The 18,451-nt window shown below is 45.7% G+C and overlaps 1 protein-coding gene across 1 annotated transcript in view; it reads left to right on the top strand.

Moving 5' to 3' along the window:
• The first annotated feature begins 3,582 nt into the window (after window positions 1-3,582).
• The window catches only part of TULP3 (TUB like protein 3), an 81,218-nt gene continuing 66,349 nt past the window's right edge, over window positions 3,583-18,451 (top strand). Inside the window, exon 1 of the mRNA XM_065420705.1 lies at window positions 3,583-3,644. Within this exon, the coding sequence (XP_065276777.1) occupies window positions 3,583-3,644 (62 nt within the window). The remainder of the gene's footprint in view (window positions 3,645-18,451) is intronic.

The following is an 18,451-nucleotide window of genomic DNA, read 5'->3' as shown; positions in this document are numbered from 1 at the left end:
ACAGCAGCGGCACAGCCAGATTCTAACATCAAGGATTTCTTTTTATTATGTATAGTAAGTGTTTAATATAAAAATCAGGTAGTAGGGTTTACAATGTTATAACAAGAGATTATGCTATGACCATTATCCAGTCAATTTGCACACTACTATTTTGAATTAGTGATAATTCACAGAGAGAGAAAGAAGAAAGCTGAATTTAGAGAATAATTATTAACCAGATTCTTGGTTATTCACCAGCCACTTTGCTCCAGTCCATAGCACAAAGCACCATAAACCCAGTAGAAGCTGGCCAAGAGAATATTCACCTCAAATTGGCATCTGCTACACTCCCTCCCTCCCCCATTCCCAGTCACCACTATTCAGCAGGGCCGCCCAGAGGGGGGGGGGGGCAAGTGGGGCAATTTGCCCCAGGCCCCAGGGGCCCCACAGGCCCTTGAGTATGTCGGAGGCTCCCCGCGCCTCCGTCTTCCTCCATCCCCTCTGAGCCGGACACCTCCCGACCCCATCCCCCCCACAGCCCTGACCCCCAGCTCCGAGCCCAGCCCCTCTGAGCCGGGCCCCCCCGACCCCATTACCCCCATAGCGCTGACCCCCAGCTCCAAGCCCAGCCCCTCTGAGCCGGACACCCCCCGACCCCATCCCCCCCACAGCCCTGACCTCTAGCTCCGAGCCCAGTCCCTCTGAGCCGAGCACCCCCCGACCCCATCCCCCCCACAGCCCAGACCCCTAGCTCCGAGCCCAGCCCCTCTGAGCCGGACACCCCCCCGACCCCATCTCCCCACATCCCTGAGCCCAGTCCCTGTGAGCCGGGCACCCCCCAACCCAGAGCCTAGCTCCCCCCGCAGCCCTGGGCAACAGCAGCACCACCCCCAGGCAGCGACAGCCCATTGGCACCAACCATCACCATCACCCAGCAACAGCCCATTATGTAATTGCAAATGTATACATACCATTAAAGCATTTAATGTTTTTAAATAATGTATTTCATGTATTTTCAAATTATTACAAATTAATTTTTGAATGTATTTCACTATTTTTTTTTTTACATTTCCAAATACATGTTACTATAGTATTGCAACTTTTTTTTATGGAAGGGGCCCCCGAAATTGCTTTGCTTTGTAATAATCTGAAAATACACTAAATACATTATTTAAAAACATTAAATGCTTTAATGGTATGTATACAAGCTGTTTAGCTGCAGCGCGCCAGGGCCGCTCCCGGACACGGCACGCTGAGACGCCGGGGGATGGGGGAAGACAGAGGCGGGGGGAGCCTCCGACATACTCATGGGGGCCCCTGTGGGGCCCCCAGGGCCTGGGGCAAATTGCCCCACTTGCCCCCCCCCCCCAGGCAGCTCTCAGACATTCTCTCGCCTAGACCTAGACCAGTTTCATAATTCTCTACAGATCACCAAGATCAAGGACTGCAGTGAAAAGACAGCAAGGCCTGTGTGCTGGACTGCCCCAGGCGAGGGGCCAGACCCAGCTATGTGGATGGGTTAAAGGGGTCTGTAATGGGCCCCTTCCCAGGGTGGGCCTGGTGCCACGGTGCCATTGGCACCATTGTAAACCCGGTACTGATCCCAAGCCCCCTCCCACAGCAAAACTGCCTTGGACCTTTTCTGGATGCCACCCAAAAATATAAAAACCTGCTGCCCTGGTGCTACTTTACTGCTACAGGAGACTTGATGCAGTGAAATAATTTCCCTAAATTCCATCAAACTCTGCGTCACACATTTTGAGTATTTAAGAGTCTCTCATAACTATTTGTCTATGTGAAGTCTCATAACAGTTCACAAATTTTAGGATTGCCTTTTGCTGCATTTATCTTGCCTGTGAATCCAGCCCTTAGAGTCCCATGTTCACACGTCATTGCTTGTGTGTAGAAGCTGATTCTCAAATATTCAGTAAGTGTATTATATGGTGTTATCTTACATCCTTCCCAAGGGCAAAAATTTTCTGCAACAATGAAGGCTTGGGCTCATGACCAGTGGCTGCAGAACTTTTGGATGCGCAAGTCCACATTTCTGCATCTGTGTGCAAAACTCACCAAAATAAAAGCTGCACTGACAATGGAGAAGAAAAAATAATTGCACTATGGGGATCTGCAACACCAGATTCTTATTGGTCAATCAGTGGTCTCTCTCCTAAACCAAGGTGGAATGGATTTCTTTAATGTAAGTAGTCACAACATATTGTTCAAAACATAATGCAACCAAAAGACATTTTTAATGTATATACCAGATTATAATAATAAATGTTTTTTATTTTAAAAAATTATTCTCTGTATTTGTATCCATGTGTATAATGCAAATTATAAAAGTAAATTAAAAAAATGAAAGTGGTATCACCTTGGGCTCAGGGGTATGCGCCGTACCCCCAAACCGTACCTCCCTTTTCACGTACTCACACACAAAAAAGTGAAACAGCGCACCTCAATCATCCAATAGATCAATTTGTCACATTAGCCAGGAGGAAGCAGATCGTTAGTGTTTTTGACCACAAACCCCATCCCTCCTGATTCGCAACCCCATGGACCAGTGACAGGTGCATGAGCAGCCAAGTCATTGGCAATAAGCAAGGAGGAAGCCAGTGAAAAAAATGAAAGTGGCCATTCTGGTATCACCTTGGGCTCAGTGGCATGCGCTGTACCCCCAAACCTTATCTCCCTTTTCATGGATTCACACACAAAAAAGTGAAACAGCACGCCTCAATCACCCAATAGATCAATTTGGCACATTAGCCAGGAGGAAGCAGATCGATCAAAGGGGCCACTCTGGTATCACCTTGGGCTCAGGGGTATGCTCCATACCCCCAAACCATACCTCCCTTTTCACGGATTCACACACAAAAAAGTGAAACAGCGCGCCTCAATCACCCAATAGATCAATTTGGCACATTAGCCAGGAGGAAGCAGATCGATCAAAGGGGCCACTCTGGTATCACCTTGGGCTCAGGGGTATGCTCCATACCCCCAAACCTTACCTCCCTTTTCACGGATTCACACACAAAAAAGTGAAACAGCGCGCCTCAATCACCCAATAGATCAATTTGGCACATTAGCCAGGAGGAAGCAGATCGATCAAAGGGGCCACTCTGGTATCACCTTGGGCTCAGGGGTATACTCCATACCCCCAAACCTTACCTCCCTTTTCACGGATTCACACACAAAAAAATGAAACAGCGTGCCTCAATCACCCAATAAATCAATTGGCACATTAGCCAGGAGGAAGCAGATTGTGAGTGTTTATGACCACAAACCCCATCCCTCCTGATTCGCAACCCCATGGACCAGGCGGTAGCAAGAAGCCCAGATGGTCAGGCTGCGTGGCGGAAATTGCACCTACTTGCAAAACCGGAGGGTTGCTAATACGTGTCATCACACCGGCACGAGCCAAGAGGGGGTGGTCCCACAGCCACCTTGCAATAGGCATGCGCGGGTTCTGCCCCACCCCTTCCAGACACCAGCCAATGAACGCTCTGGGTGTTGCGCCTTTGGCCAATGGCGCGGCGCCTCAGTGCCGGGTGCGGTTGCTAAGGGCAGCGACGGCGACCGGGGCTAAGCGCGGGTGGCCAGGATCCCATGGCAACGGCGGGGGTGAGGATGGAGAGCGCGGGGGACCGGGCCGGGCCCCGCGGGGGCAGGTGAGACCCGGGGAGAGAGGTGCGCGGGCGGAGTGGCTCGGGGGTCACCAGAGACCGGGGGTCCGCCCTGCAGCTCCCGGGGCCGACGGGGTTTCGCGGGTCTGGTGCCTGGGCTCTTGCTCCGCGTTGGTACCGAGTGAGGCGCCCCGGGCTCATCCGTCGTGGATGCCGCTGACGGTACCGGGCAGCAGCACCTGGACATGCCCCCCCTCCCCCCACCAGACGCTACAATCGCAACCCCATTACATGTTTCCCTTCCCCCCTTGCTTGTGTGGAAAACCTACCCAGTCAGGCTGGGCAATGGCCTCTCCCGGCGGGCAGGGCACCAAATAAACTCACTGCACACGGGAATGGCTTGGCTTGGTTTAGTTCATTACAGGATTTTAATCTCGGGTGTTAATTGCAGCCCTAGGAGATCAAAACAATAGGCTGATGTCTTGAAGTTGATGATGTTCCTGACTGTGATGTACAATTTTTCAATATCAGTGTGTGTGCAGCTCAGCCCCTCACATACAAAGAGAGCACTTACAGGGGAAGGGTTAAAATATACCAGATGTATTGAAAAATTCTCTGCACTTCAAGGTCCCTGCCCCCAGTAGCCCCTTCTTTTCCTGAATTTTGTCACAACAGGTCTAGATGATGTGGATAAATATCTCTGTCAGGCAGCCGGTCTACACTAGTGTTCCAATAGTTGCTGCAGTGGTGGGAAATTTTAAGAAAAGGTTGGTCTCTCCACACAAACGTTGTACCATTTTAATTTTATCAGTATAATTAAATTAGTACAGCCTGCCTAGCAGGGGGTGCAGTATACTGTACTCCTGAGGGAATTCTATGCCAAAAAATAAAAATTCTGTGCACAATATTTTATTTATTGTGGAGAATTTGCAGAATTTTTAATGTGGAGGCTCCTGCATGGCTGTGAGGACTGAGGAGGAGCACAGGCTGCTGGCTGCACAGAGGTGGGAGATCACCCTGCAGCCCCCCCTGCTCCCCAGAAACTCAGCAGTGAGGCTGCACCCAACCCTGACATAGCACAAGGGCCAGGCCTGCCCCAGAAACACCCCAGGGTCTTGCCCCTCTGTGCCAGGTGCACCAGTTGTGAGCAGGCAGCCTCAGCCCAGCATGATCCATGTGTAGAGGGGCTTGGTGTGAAGTGAGAAGGTTCTGTGTGGACCAAACTGGGTGCGGGTGACTCAGTGCGGGGTCTGGGTGCATGGGGGATCTGGTTGCACAGTCTTGTTGGGGAGGTTCTAGGTGCAGGGGCAATGGGACTCTGCAGGGGGGTCCAGGTAAAGGTGGTTGGGGTTCAGCAAGCGGGGGAGTCTGGATGCAGGGAAGTAAAGAAATCTGCGGGGAGAACATAAGAATGGCCCTACTGGGTCAGACCAAAGGTCCATCTAGCTCAGTATCCTGTCCTCCGACAGTGGCCAGTGCCAGGTGCCCCAGAGGGAATGAACAGAACAGGCAATCATCAAGTGATCCATCCCCTGTCGCTCATTCCCAGCTTCTGGCAAACAGAGGCTAGGGACACCATTCCTACCCACCCTGGCTAATAGCCATTGATGGACCTATCCTCCATGAATTTTTCTAATTCTTTTTTGAACCCTGTTATGGTCTTGGCCTTCACAACATCCTCTGGCAAGGAGTTCCACACGTTGACTGTGTGTTGTGTGAAGAAATACTTCCTTTTATTTGTTTTAAACCTGCTGCCTATTAATTTCATTTGGTGACCCCTAGTTCTTGTGTTATGAGAAGTAGTAAACAGCACTTCCTTATCTACTTTCTCTACACAAGTCATGATTTTATAGATCTCAATCATATCTCCTTAGCTGTCTCTTTTCCAAGCTAAATAGTCCCAGTCTTATTAATCTTTCCTTTAGCACCTCACTCGTCCAGTGGCCTCACTGGTTGTTTAGCAGGTTTCCTGCTTCTGATGTACTTAAAAAAGAAAACTTGCTATTGCTTTTTGAGTCTTTGGCTAACTGTTCCTCAAATTCTTTTTTGGCCTTCCTAATTGCATTTTTACACTTCACTTGCCAGTGTTTATGCTCCTTTCTATTTTCCTCACTAGGATTTAACTTCCACTTTTTAAAGGATGCCCTTTTGCCTCTCACTGCTTCTTTTACTTTGTTGTTTAGCCACGGTGGCTCTTTTTTGGTTCTCTTACTATGTTTTTTAATTTGGGGTATACATTTAAGTTGAGCCTCTATTATGGTGTCTTTAAAAAGTTTCCACGCAGCTTGCAGAGATTTCACTTTTGGCACTATACCCTTTAATTTCTGTTTAACTAACCTCCTTATTTTTGTGTAGTTCCCCTTTCTGAAATTAAATGCTACCGTGTTGGGCTGCTGTGGTGTTTTTCCTGCCACAGGGATATTAAATTTAATTATGGTCACTATTACCAAGCGGTCCAGCTATATTCACCTCTTGGACCAGATCCTGTCCTCCACTTAGGATTAAATCAAGAATTGCCTCTCCTCTGGTGGGTTCCAGGACCAGCTGCTCCAAGAAGCAGTCGTTTAAGGTGTCAAGAAACTTTATCTCTGCATCCCGTCCTGAGGTGACATGTACCCAGTCAATATGGGGCTAATTGAAATCCCTCATTATTATTATTGAGCTTTTTTATTTTAATAGCTTCTTGAATCTCCCTGAGCATTTCACAGTCACTCTCACCATCCTGGTCAGACACGAATCGTGATGCAGAATTCCCCCAGGAGTATTAATTAAATGTACTTCTAGGGTACGTCTTCACTTACATCCGGGTCCGGATGTAAGCAATCGATTTTCTGAGTTCGATTTATCGCGTCTGGTTAAGACGCGATAAATCGATCCCGGATCGATCCCGGAAGTGCCCCGGATCGATCCCGGAAGTGCTCGCCTTCGACGCTGGTACTCCAGCTCGGCGAGCGGAGTACGCAGCATCGACGGGGGAGCCTTCCTGCTGCGTCTGGACCGCGGTAACGTCGGACTAAGGTACTTCGAATTCAGCTACGTTATTAACGTAGCTGAATTTGCGTACCTTAGTCCGAAGTGGGGGGGTTAGTGTAGACCAGCCCATAGTAGTATAGCTTACTGCCATATCAGATGGGGAATAAGCATAAAGATACTGGACCAAATTATTAAACAATTAATTTGTTTAAACCTAGGGGATAAAAAGGTGCTATGTAATAGCAAGCATGGATTTGTCAAGAACAAACCAATTTAACTTCTTTCTTTGGGATAACTGACCTAGTGACTAGGGGGAAGCAGTAGATGTGATATAGCTGGATTTTAATAAGGCTTTTAGCACAGACCAACATGACATTTTTCTAAGCAAACTAGGGAAAATGTGGTCTAAACTAAATAAACCATAATTAAAGAGTATTTATCGGTGATTTGCTGTTAAATTAAGGACATACGAAGTGGGATCTTGCATGGGTCTATCCTGGATCCAGTACTAGTCAATATTTTCATTAATGACTTGGATAATAGAGTGGAAAGTATGCTTATAAAATGTGTGGATGACACCAAGCTGGGAGAAGATTGCAAGCACTTTGAAGAACAGGATTAGAATTCAAAATGATCTTGGTAAATTGGAGAATTGGTCTGAAATCAATAAAATGAAATTTAATAAAGACAAGTGCAAAGTACTACACTTACAAATGAAAACTCTAATGCATACAAAATTGGGAATAATTGGCTAGGCAGCACTGCTGCAGGAAAGAAGGTTATAGTGGATCACACTGAATATGAGTTAAGGGTGTGATGCTGTTGCGAAAAAGGCAGATGTAATCCTGGATCTGTTAACAGGAATGTTGTATATGAGACACAGAAGTAATTGTTGTATTCCACTCAGCACTAGTGAGGCCTTAGCTGGAGTACTGTTTTCAGCTTTAGGTATCACACTTTTAATAAACATGTGAACACACTGGTGAGAGTCCAGAAGAGGGCAACAAAAATAAAAGTTTCCTCTTAGGAAAAGTTGAAAAAACTGGGTAGATTTAGTCTAGTAAAGAGAAGGCTGTGGGGGAATGTAAGAAAGTCTTCTAATATGTAAGAGTTTGTTAAAAACACAATGGTGGATCAATTGTTCTCCATGTCCACTGAGGGTAGGACAAGAAGTAATTGGCTTAGTTTGCAGCAAAGGAGATTTAAGTAGGGATGTTAGGAAAAACTTTCTAACTCTAAGGATCGTTAAGCACTGGAGCAAGTTACCTAGGGAGATTGTGGGATCCCTGTCCTTGGAGGTTTTTAAGAAAAGATTAGACAAACCCTTGTCAAGAATAGTGTAGGTCAGGGGTAGTCAGTTATTTTTTGGCAAGGTCCAGATTTCTTGGTCAAGGTAAAGTCAAGGTCCAGTCTCCAAAGAAACATTTTTCACACTACAGTAACAATTATATTAAGTAAATAAAAAGATTCATGGTCCATTCAAAAGTGTCTGGTGGTCCGGATTTGGCCCACAGGCCGCCTACTGACTACCCCTGGTCTAGGTATACTTAATCCTGCCTCCGTGCGGGGAGATGGACTAGACTAGATAACCTCTTGCCGTTCCTTCCAGCTCTAAATTTCTATGATTTCCATGGTAAACATATATACCAGTATAACTACATACACACCGGTACCAGTGTAACTATATTGGTTAGAAAAAACCATACCCCTAACTGACAGTTATACTAGTACAAAAATTGTGTGTAGACCAGGCCTTAGTGTATGCAAAGCCTTATATTGTGGAGCTGTACATGTATCCTCTAGCTGTGTATGTGTGTAGGAGTGCAGTGTTTCAGCACTTCTGAAATACTTTTAAGGAGGCAGTTATAGGTAAGTAAAGTTGGCTAAGGACTGGTCCACACTGCATAGTTAGGTCGGCTTAACTATATCGCTCCAAGCTGTAAAGAATTTCATGCCCTATGTGATGTATTTAAGCCAGTGGTCCCCAAACTTTTTACGGTCACATTCTCCCTTACCCCTGTCTGTGTCTTCCCCGCCCTCCCCAGAGCTGAGGCCTGGAGTGGGGCTGTAGCTTGGGGGGCGGGGGGGGGCGGAGACAGGACACAGACAGGGTAAGGGGGCAGAGCCTGGGGCCGGCAGCCAGGGCCAGGAGCAGAGCAGGTGATGCTCCCTCCCCGTCCCCCATGGTGGCTCGCTCTGGCTGCAGCCGTGCCCCCCCCCACGAATGTTCCTCCGCGCCTCCCTAGGGGCATGTGCCCCACAGTTTGGGGACCTCTAATTTAAGCCAACCTAAACTCTGGTGTAGACATCTCTAGGTTGATGAAAGAACCCCTTCCATAGCTGTAGTAAGTGTCTTACAGTACAGCGGCACAGCTGCTCCTAGTGTAGACATACTCTAAGACTGTGAAATTACAGTTTTGCAACCTTAGCCAACTTTACTTGCCTGTAATTGCCTCCTTAAAGCATTTCTGCAGTGCGGTTTTCTTGCATGCTTTCCAACTGCTTTTGCTAATGGATCCATGAATGCCAGTTTGGAATACACTAGCTACTTCTTCCAGACAAACTGCAAAGTTAACTATATTTTCAAGGGAAATGGTGAAACAACTGAGGGGCAGGTCGTTGGCAGAGAGGCAGGGAATAGGAAGGCTGGAAGTTTATACAGTACAAATAGATGAGATTGGAAAGAGAGTGTTTTATTTTTGGAGTGATCCAAACAATAGCAATCTCTGAAGTGTAAACTCTGGACAATCAGGAACCCGTGGATATTGGTTAACACAGGATTGATGTGATAGTGTTTATGGAGTAAGCTTAGAATATAAAAAGCTGTATGTTTTGTGCCTGTGGTGTTTTGCTGATTATGTTGGAAAGGCAAGAGCAAAAGAAGATATAGTTGTCAAGTAAGGAAGGTATTCATAATGCATTAATATTTAAAGGGCAGTAGACAAGGTAAGGGTTGAATAAGAATAGCATTGAGATAAACTTCTAAATTATAATGTGCTGGGCAAAGATGGGCAGGGGCAAATAAAATGACTCAACATTTGTTTATTAAAATCTGATGAGGCTTTTGAGTCCTGACTCATAATTTTTGAATTCTTGGTGTTGGCAATACAGTAACAAAATTGCACTGGGATGGAAGGGTGTCTCCTTCCTAAATGAAGGAGTGTCTTTGGTGAAGATATACTAACTTGTCTAGCCAGTGAGTAGCATAAGTTTTGTCAATATGGTGGTAGTGGTTGAATTATCCAGAGCACAGTCATGGTGATATTACATCTAAATATAACTTGATCCAGAAGGATCAAAAAGTGCTCTACCAACTATATAGAGGAATCTCTTTGTTGTCCACTGAAATGCAGCTTTCCCTGGGGTGGAATACCACAGCTACTTAACAGTGCACCGACCACCATAAATAGCAAGTAAAAAATACTTCCAATGGACACTGCGGAGGGAATATTGGTAGGGAGAATGTCCTGTACTTCTGCAGAAAGTACCATGGAATTTTTAATAATCATATGTGGTCAGGACCTTGATTTTAGGATTATCCAAAAGGCAGCAGTCCAGTGCCCCTTTGCACCGTATTGTTGCAGTGCTTCAGTATCAGCTAAGACGGAAGAGCAGCTTCTAGATCACCAAAACTATTTTCTTTGTGAGGTGGTCCTCACCAAAATTAACTATTTACTTTGAGTTGATGAGATCACAGTCAGAAGTGGTATGGTCTCTTGCTGTGTCTTACGGCTATAGTATGATACCTTTGACTGTCATTCCATAGATCTCTTGTTGGGTTTACCTAAGTCTTTTCTCCATCAGATGGAATGTTCTTGACTGATTAATGTGCATGCTGAGATTTTTTTAATGAGAATTTTTGTCAATGAATAAAAGAAAAGCATTCCAATTTAGGGCTACATGAAGGTGCTCTTTTGAGAACCTTGGAGATTCATTTTACTTATTTGCACAAAAAGGCCCAGCATGAACATCATCATGTCAAGCTTCCCACCTATTACTTTCTGCTAAATGTGCTGGAGTTCTGACCTGGAGATACCATATCTATGAAATCAAAGTCTCCATGCCTCTGCAAATCTTTGGCATCACTGTTGAGACTACAAGCAAGGATGCCAAATAAGATGGTGTTTACTGTAATGTAGACACTTCTCCATTAGCAACTAGATTGAGACCACTAATTTCACATTTGACTATCCAGCTAACAGTTCCTCCTCTGTGTGTGTACAGGGCCTAGCACACTGAGGGCCCCAATCCTTAATAGGACTTATGGCTGCTACTGTAAATGAAAGAAGTAATTAAAAGAATAAAAAACAATGTGTTATTTATAACTCCTAATTTTGATTGAATTAGAACCAGTGGCTAAAAATTAGAGTTCTAGATCTCCTTAAAGTGTGGATTTGCTTCAAAAAGTGACTCTTAAATATCTTTGAGTTTCCATATTTGTCCATTAGTAGTTCCATATTACTTTTTCTCAGTTTATAAATTTGTTTTTATTGTAATTCCCAGCTGTGTAAACTCACCCTGGGATCTGAGTCAAGCTGAGTATATGTTGCTTGTTCCACCTCTCCCCCAGATTGAACTTTATCAACAACAACCTTTTTTCAGAGTCAGAACTGTACCTGAATAGTCCCTTCAGTTCTTTGTAATTCTTTTCTAAATTTAGAATATTGACAGTGCACTTTAAAGTAGACATGTCAGGACTTTCTCTGTCCCCTAACTCATTTTAAAAAAATTATCTAAGCTTCCATTTTCACTATAATTGCAACCGAGACAAGGGACATGGTTACAACAGTTAAGATTTGTAGTCAACTTGCTAACTATGTTCCTGCAACCAGGCCAAAGCTTTGGGTTGCTCAAGGCTCTTGCATCTTCATTGGGATATGATTAGGTCCTGTCCACACTACAAACTTTACCCGTGTTGTAACTGGATTAAGGTATTTGTAACTAGGTCGGTTGATGTGATTAAAGTTGTAGTCTTTGAATATTGAGAAAATTATTCGCCCTTCCCGAAAGAGGACAGTTCCACCCCTTAAAACCTCAGTTCCTGAGTTGGGCCATACATTAACAACTCAAAGTGCTAGATTTGTAGAAGCCCATGCATGCAACACATGTTAAACTTCCACACTCCTTGCCTGCAGTGTTCTTGTTCAGGTAAAACAAAGAAATGGACAAGGATGGGATCTCATGCCCTGGAGATCCCAACAAACTTAGCAGTTTTACTTACTACTTGTTGAGCCACCTAGCCTGGGTTAGAATTTTAATTCTGTTGATCCCCTCTTGATAACTCTTTCATTCTTTCATTTAAGAAATTAGATTTTGTATGTGGGTGTAAAACTTCTGACCTGTCAACTCTGGGTATCCTCTTTGGTGAGGAACCTGTGTGCTCCTCACTAATGAGGACACCCACGATTGTGTTTAATGTGAAGGGGCATAAAGTAAGGGCAGTTTGGAGGGTGAGGTTTGTATGCAGTTTTTAGGTTTTGAGGGAGTGGATGAGTAAGGGAACTGGCATTCTGAAGGGAAGGCTGCTTAAATTTAGGTTTTGGGAGAGAATGTAGTACTTGCTTCAAGCATTGTGTGGAAAGCATCCTTTCTTGAGCTTGTAGCTTCTGCACTAAATAAACCACAATAACTTTTAAAATTAATAGATTTCAAAACAGCCATAAGAGTGGGACTATGAGTCATGTTGTTTAGTCTGGGCTAGGTACTGTACAGCACAGACAGTTTAACTGCTGACTTTGTTGCTAGGAGAGAATGGTATTTGCTTTACTTTTCATTTGTTCCATGCTGTACTGGGGTACAGTGTCAACAAAAGTGACAAAGACTAGGTTTAATAATTCACAAAGGGGAGGTCATACTGGTCAGGATCCCAAGTTCCTGAGAACTTACTGTTCACCTTCTCTCCCTGTCCTTCTTTTAAATATATTTGTTTTGCCTGAGGCAGAGCAGCACCTAAAAACAAACCGAACAAACAAAAAGGAATTTTTAATGGAAATTTGAGCACTATCTTGGTGAAAGGACTTGAATAGTTGGGAGTGTAGCTGGTGCTCTCCTGCTGTTGAGTAGAGATTCCTTTATCTGGATGAAGCCTGAGGAGGTCTAGAGATAATAAGATAAACCTAAATTAGCTTGCTGTTTGAAGCAGAGCATAGATCTTTCCTTCACAATCCCCTAGCAGCAGCAGTGGTGGTGGAGAGCTAAAGGATGCTCTACCCTGAGTTACGTTGTGACTTTAGGCTTTTCCTATAAATTCCAGGATACCTGGCAGTTGGGATTTCTCTCAAGTTTTTGAAATTTTCCAGTATCTGCATTTAGACTATGAAAGTGCATTGGCTGGGAATCAAATCCAAGTCTCCTACGTGGGAGGCAAGAATTCTACTACTGAGCCACCAGTGCTCTCTCCAATGAATGTATCTGGCAGGAAATTCCTTTGGTCTTTGTGCCCAAATATGGATTTTTTTAAAAAAACATGCTTGCTTGGAATGTCTGTATGTCAGCATTATGGTCAGAGTTTGGTACCTGGAATAGCTGCCCCTTCTTCAGATATGAAGCCAGCTAGAACGTGAGAATAAGAAAATCTGCCCCTGCACTCCAGACAGCTTTGGTATTTGATAGCTGGCCTGTGTCCATTTTGGCCTCTGTAGTATTCCTTTTAGGGGGACAGTGCTCCTTTCTCTGTATCTCTGCTTCATTGAAGAACTTACTATAACTTATTGGAAGGAAAGGGTTCTCTTAGGTCACATAACAGAAGAATGAAGTCTCCCTCCAAGCACCAGTCCAGCAGCTTTATAGAGAATATTGAATATTCTTCTTTCCACTCCCTTCGCAACTGTATTTCAGACATGGGCTCTAGTAGTGGCTTTTCAAAAGCTGCTGTTCTATTTTCACTGGCTCCATTATCTTTGGTATCTAGTGAGTCAATGTCAAGGGCACTTGGATTACTAATTGACACATCATCTTAAACAGCTCTGAATTCATGACTGTTAAATCTTTTTATGCTTTTGTTGGCACTCATCATGTGTTACATACACGAATTTCAGCATGCGCTCTCTGACTCACCTTTTCTCAGACCTGTGCTCTGAACATACTCTCCATTTACCTGTTAGCCTCCAGAACTTAGACAGACTGTTTCCTGTCGGGAATAGCAATGCATTCTTATGTAGGATAGGGGGAAGTCTGTTTTAACCTCTTGCTATATGATTTTGGGACGGTTGTAAAGTGAGACGGACCCTGCATTCTTCAGTGTTGTTTTAATGAGGCTAATTGTCTACCCTGGCAATTGAAAGACAAAACTTTTGTATTTCAGAGGTGTTAACGTCTCCTCTCCCCCCCCCCCCAAAAGACACAAGTTTTGCCACAGCAAGTGCCAGTGTGAACAGGAGTGGGGCAGAGCAGGGATGTGTGAGGATCCCTCCCCAGCCCCTGCCGTGCCCCCCCCCCCAAATGTGGGGGGCAGGGGGAGGAGGATGATTTATTAGTGACAGAAAAACCCATTTCATCACTGTAGTGTCTATACTATAGCGGCATAGCTGCAGTGCTATAGTTGTTGTAGTGTAGACATGCCTGTAGCATGGAATTCCTGTTGACCTAAGTTTTCATTGTCCCTGTTTTACCACACTGGCAAATCCCCTGATTGGATTATTGAAGTCTTGGGTTCTAGTCTTACAGCATCACCTAAGTGCAAGACATTGTTCACACAAGAACTACACTGTGATCAAAAATAATATATAGAAATAGGGGGTGTCAAGGTTCCTTCCCCACTCTGAACTCCAGGGTACAGATGTGGGGACCTGCATGAGAACCTCTAAGCTTAACTACCAGCTTAGATCTGCTTTTGCTGCCACCACCCAAATTATTTATGAGTTATTTGGGAAACTCTGCCTACCTCCCCTCCAGAATATCTCCCTCCCAAGTACTATAACCCTTCCCTGGGTAGCCTTGAGAGACTTCTCCACCAGTTCCCTGGTGAACACCGATCCAAACTCTTGGATCTTAAAACAAGGAGAAATTAACCATTCCCCCCCCCCCCCCCCCCAATTCCTGGTGAGTCCAGATCCAACCCCCTTGGATCTTAAAACAAGGAAAAATCAATCAGGTTCTTAAAAAGAAGACTTTTAATTAAAGAAAGAAAGGTAAAAATCATCTCTGTAAAATCAGGATGGAAAATAACTTTACAGGGTAATCAGATTCAAAGAGCCCAAGAGCGAACAACCCCCAAAACAAAGAGCACAAACAAGAGCCTTCCCCCCACCATGATATGAAAGTATCTTGTCCCCTTATTGGTCCTTTGGGTCAGGTGTCAGCCAGGTTACCTGAGCTTCTTAACCCTTCACAGGTAAAAGGATGTTGGTGTCTCTGGCCAGGAGGGATTTTATAGTATTGTACACAGGAGGGCTGTTACCCTTCCCTTTATAGTTATGACAGGGGGGAAATGCAAAAAGAACAAATCATCCAAGTATGTGGATTGTAAACTCTTCAGGGTAGGGACCATCTTTTTGGAATGTACAGTACCTAGCACAAAGGGGGCCAGCTCCATGATTGCGGCCAATAGGTGCTGCCTAATAATATGTGCTAAACAGTAGATGGTTTGTGCCATTGCACTCTTTGGATACTCATTGCTCTGCACTGCTGCCATTTTCACAGGGGTGGGTTAAGTTTATAGAACCACTAAAACTTAAGGGCCCCTGAATAGATTTTTTTTTTTTCTTTTTGCCTAATCACTTCCTCATTGCTCTGCCATCCTTCTATGAAAGCTTGTATTTTTCTCACTCTTCTGTCCATCTTTCATCTTCCTGCCAAATGAGGCATCCAAGCAAGCAACTTCTAGGAATCAGCTGACTGTGTCCTGTTGCTCTGTCTTACTAACTCACTGGTACAACCAGGCCGCTCTAACTGCAGGACTTGGATACCATTCATCTTGCCTTAAACTATCCCTTTGTCCTCACAAATACCCTTCCAATTTAGTTTTGCGTAGGCAGTCCCTACTGTATGTTAATCTCTCTGCTCTCTCCACTGACATCTTTTTGGATCCTTGCAACTCCTGGGGGGATTCTGCGCCACTGCACGTGCGCAGAATTCATGTCGCCCCCACAGATTTCTTTGTTTTCCTGCAGAAAAATGACTTTCTGACAGGGAAACAAAGGGAAGCCGCAAGAGCAGTCAGTCACGCAGAACTCCCTAGCAGCACAGATACATCATTTCAGGCAGCCGGTGGAGAGGTAAATCACCATGGGGCTGGGGACACCCCAGCCAGTAGCTCCTACCCTGAGCCTGGATCAGCTGCTAGTCCCATCTGGGCTGGAGGCAGGAGAGGATAGGACTTCCTCTTCCCCTGCAAGGAATGGCTGGGGCTGTGTCAGACCCCCCCCAAAACCTCCCGCCTCCCCCCCCCCCAGTTGCAGGAAGCTCAGCATCCTCCCCTGCTTCCTGCCCCCATTGCTCCTCAGCTGTGGGGAGAGGAGTCACTGTACTGGGAGCTGCTCCACCCAACCCCCATGCATCCAGACCTCCCATACCCAGACACTGCCTCCAAGCCTCACCCCATACCCCCAGATCCCCCCTAGCCCTCCATACCCAAACCCCACTCTACTGAACCTCAACCCCTGCATCTGGAGCCCCTCTGCACCCAGACCCCCTGCCTCTGGACCCCCACCCTTGCACTCAGACCACCCCCCACTGAGCTCCCTACACTCAAACCCCCACCCTGATGCCACACCCTCTGCACCACCCTGAACCCCCACATCCAGACCCCCACACCACTGACTCCCAATTAGCTGCACCCAGACCCCCACCCCAGCAAGCCCCACTCCCCCAGCACCCAGACCCCCCTGCTGAGATCCCCAGACCTCTCCACTGAGCCTCAACCACCTTCACCTGGAAGCCCCTGCAGAGTCCCATTGCCCCTGTACTTGGAACCCCCCCAACGAGCCTCTGTGCATCCAGATCCTCCCACACCTAGACCCCACAGTGAGCTGCCTGCACCCAGATTGTCGCACACAGAATCCTCTCCCCCTGCACCTGGATCCCCCCAAACTGAGCCCCTCCACTCTTGGATCCTGCCTGGTTGAGCCTGCCTTCCCCACACCTGGTGTGCCTGACACAGAGGGGCAGGGCCCCAGGGTGTTTCTGGGGCAGGATCAGGCCTTGTGCTATGTCAGAGTCGGGTGCAGTCTCACCGCTGAGTCCGTGTCCTGGGGGTGGGGGGGGGCTGCAGGATGATCTCCCACCTTCCTGCAGCCAGTGGCCTGTGCTCCCCACTGCCATACTGGAGCCTCTGCATTTATTTATTGACAAATAAAACTTGCAGAATTTTAAAATATTGTGCACAGAATTTTTAATTTTTGGCACAGAATGCACTCAGGAGTAATCTCCTAGACCAGTTACTGAAGTGAGCAGATTCCTCTTTTGGCTTCTGACACTTCTCCTGCAAGGGGATGGATATGTTTTTACTAGGTGTGTGCGTGTACTGCTAAAATATGCTGGTTGATAGTAGATGTCAAACACCTCTCCCCAATACCAGTAACTCCTGGAGTTGAAGAGTTCCATTTGTGTTGACAGCATTTTAGGTATTTTGCTACAGCAAGTGTTAAAGGCAGTGGACCTCTTCCATACCAACACAACCTATTTTCATCAGTGTTAGTGGGTGCTGGGCACAGCCGTGTTTGACACCTAATTGCCAGATATCACTCATTTTCAGCATGGATGCTTATCTGGAAGACACAGGCTAGTTTTGAACTGAACTGGGGCCCATCAAAATGACACACAATGAAGTCCGGAGGTTTGGTTACAAAATGGTTGCCCCTTGTCCCAACAACATAATTAAAGAAGACCTAGCCATGATTACTAATAGGGTTAAAGCTGTTTACAGCTGAGTCAGGGTCTGTTGACTGGCTTGCTTTTGTAATGTAGCTGGACTCTTATGGCTTGTCTTCATGTACAGCGCTGCAGCAGCTGTAGTGCTTTAGTGAAGCTGCTACTACACTGACGGGTGTACTTAATCCACCTCCCCGAGAGGCGGTAGCTATGTTGGCGGGAGAGCTTCTCCCCTGTCTGCACTGGTGGTTAGGTCGTTATAACTACGCTCAGGGGTGTGGATTAGTTATGCCAATAAAAGTTTGTAGTGTAGACCTGGCCTTAGGGTATGTCTACACTGCAGTTAGACACCCATGGCTGGCCTGTGCAAGCTGATTTGGGCTCATGGGGCTCGGACTATGGGGCTGTTTAAGTGCGGTGTAGATTTTGGGGCTCTGGCTGCAGCCTGAGCTCTGGGACCCTTCCATCAGCCGGAGCCCAAATGTCTGCACTGCAATTAAACAGTTCCTTAGCACAAGCCGGAGTCAGCTGGCAAGGGCCAGCCACAGGTTTTTAATTGCGGTGTAGGCAAACCCTTCATGTACTGTACTTTATTGACTATAAAATTTTATTGTTTTATTTACTGTTTCTAATAGCTAAGGTTTTTATAAATGTGAGAAAATACCATTGTTTTAACTCCACAAATTTTTTTTTTCATTCTGTTGAAAGAACATCTCAGAAAAGTACTCCCTAGGCAAATTACACTGTACAAATAGCATTGTAACAGCGTAATCCAAAGTCCATTGAAGTAAATGGAAAGGCTCCCATTGACTTCAGTGGGTTTAGGATGAGGCCCTAAGAGCATAATAACACTGCTAAGCAACAAAACAGCCGAGTAAACAAATAAGAGAACTCACCTCACCATAGCAGCTATGGTGTAACAGTGGACAAAATATGCAAAGAAAGAAATGCACAGATAAGGCTAATCCTTTATGTGCTGAAAGCACATATGGCATTGTTAACCATGCACATTTTGTTTACTATTATCCTATTACAGTATTGTATTCTGTTTCCTTAATCAGAGGTTTGAT

The sequence above is a fragment of the Emys orbicularis genome, chromosome 1 (genome assembly GCF_028017835.1).
Source record: "Emys orbicularis isolate rEmyOrb1 chromosome 1, rEmyOrb1.hap1, whole genome shotgun sequence".
NCBI lineage: Eukaryota > Metazoa > Chordata > Testudines > Emydidae > Emys > Emys orbicularis.
This window is presented reverse-complemented; position numbering and strand designations above follow the sequence as displayed.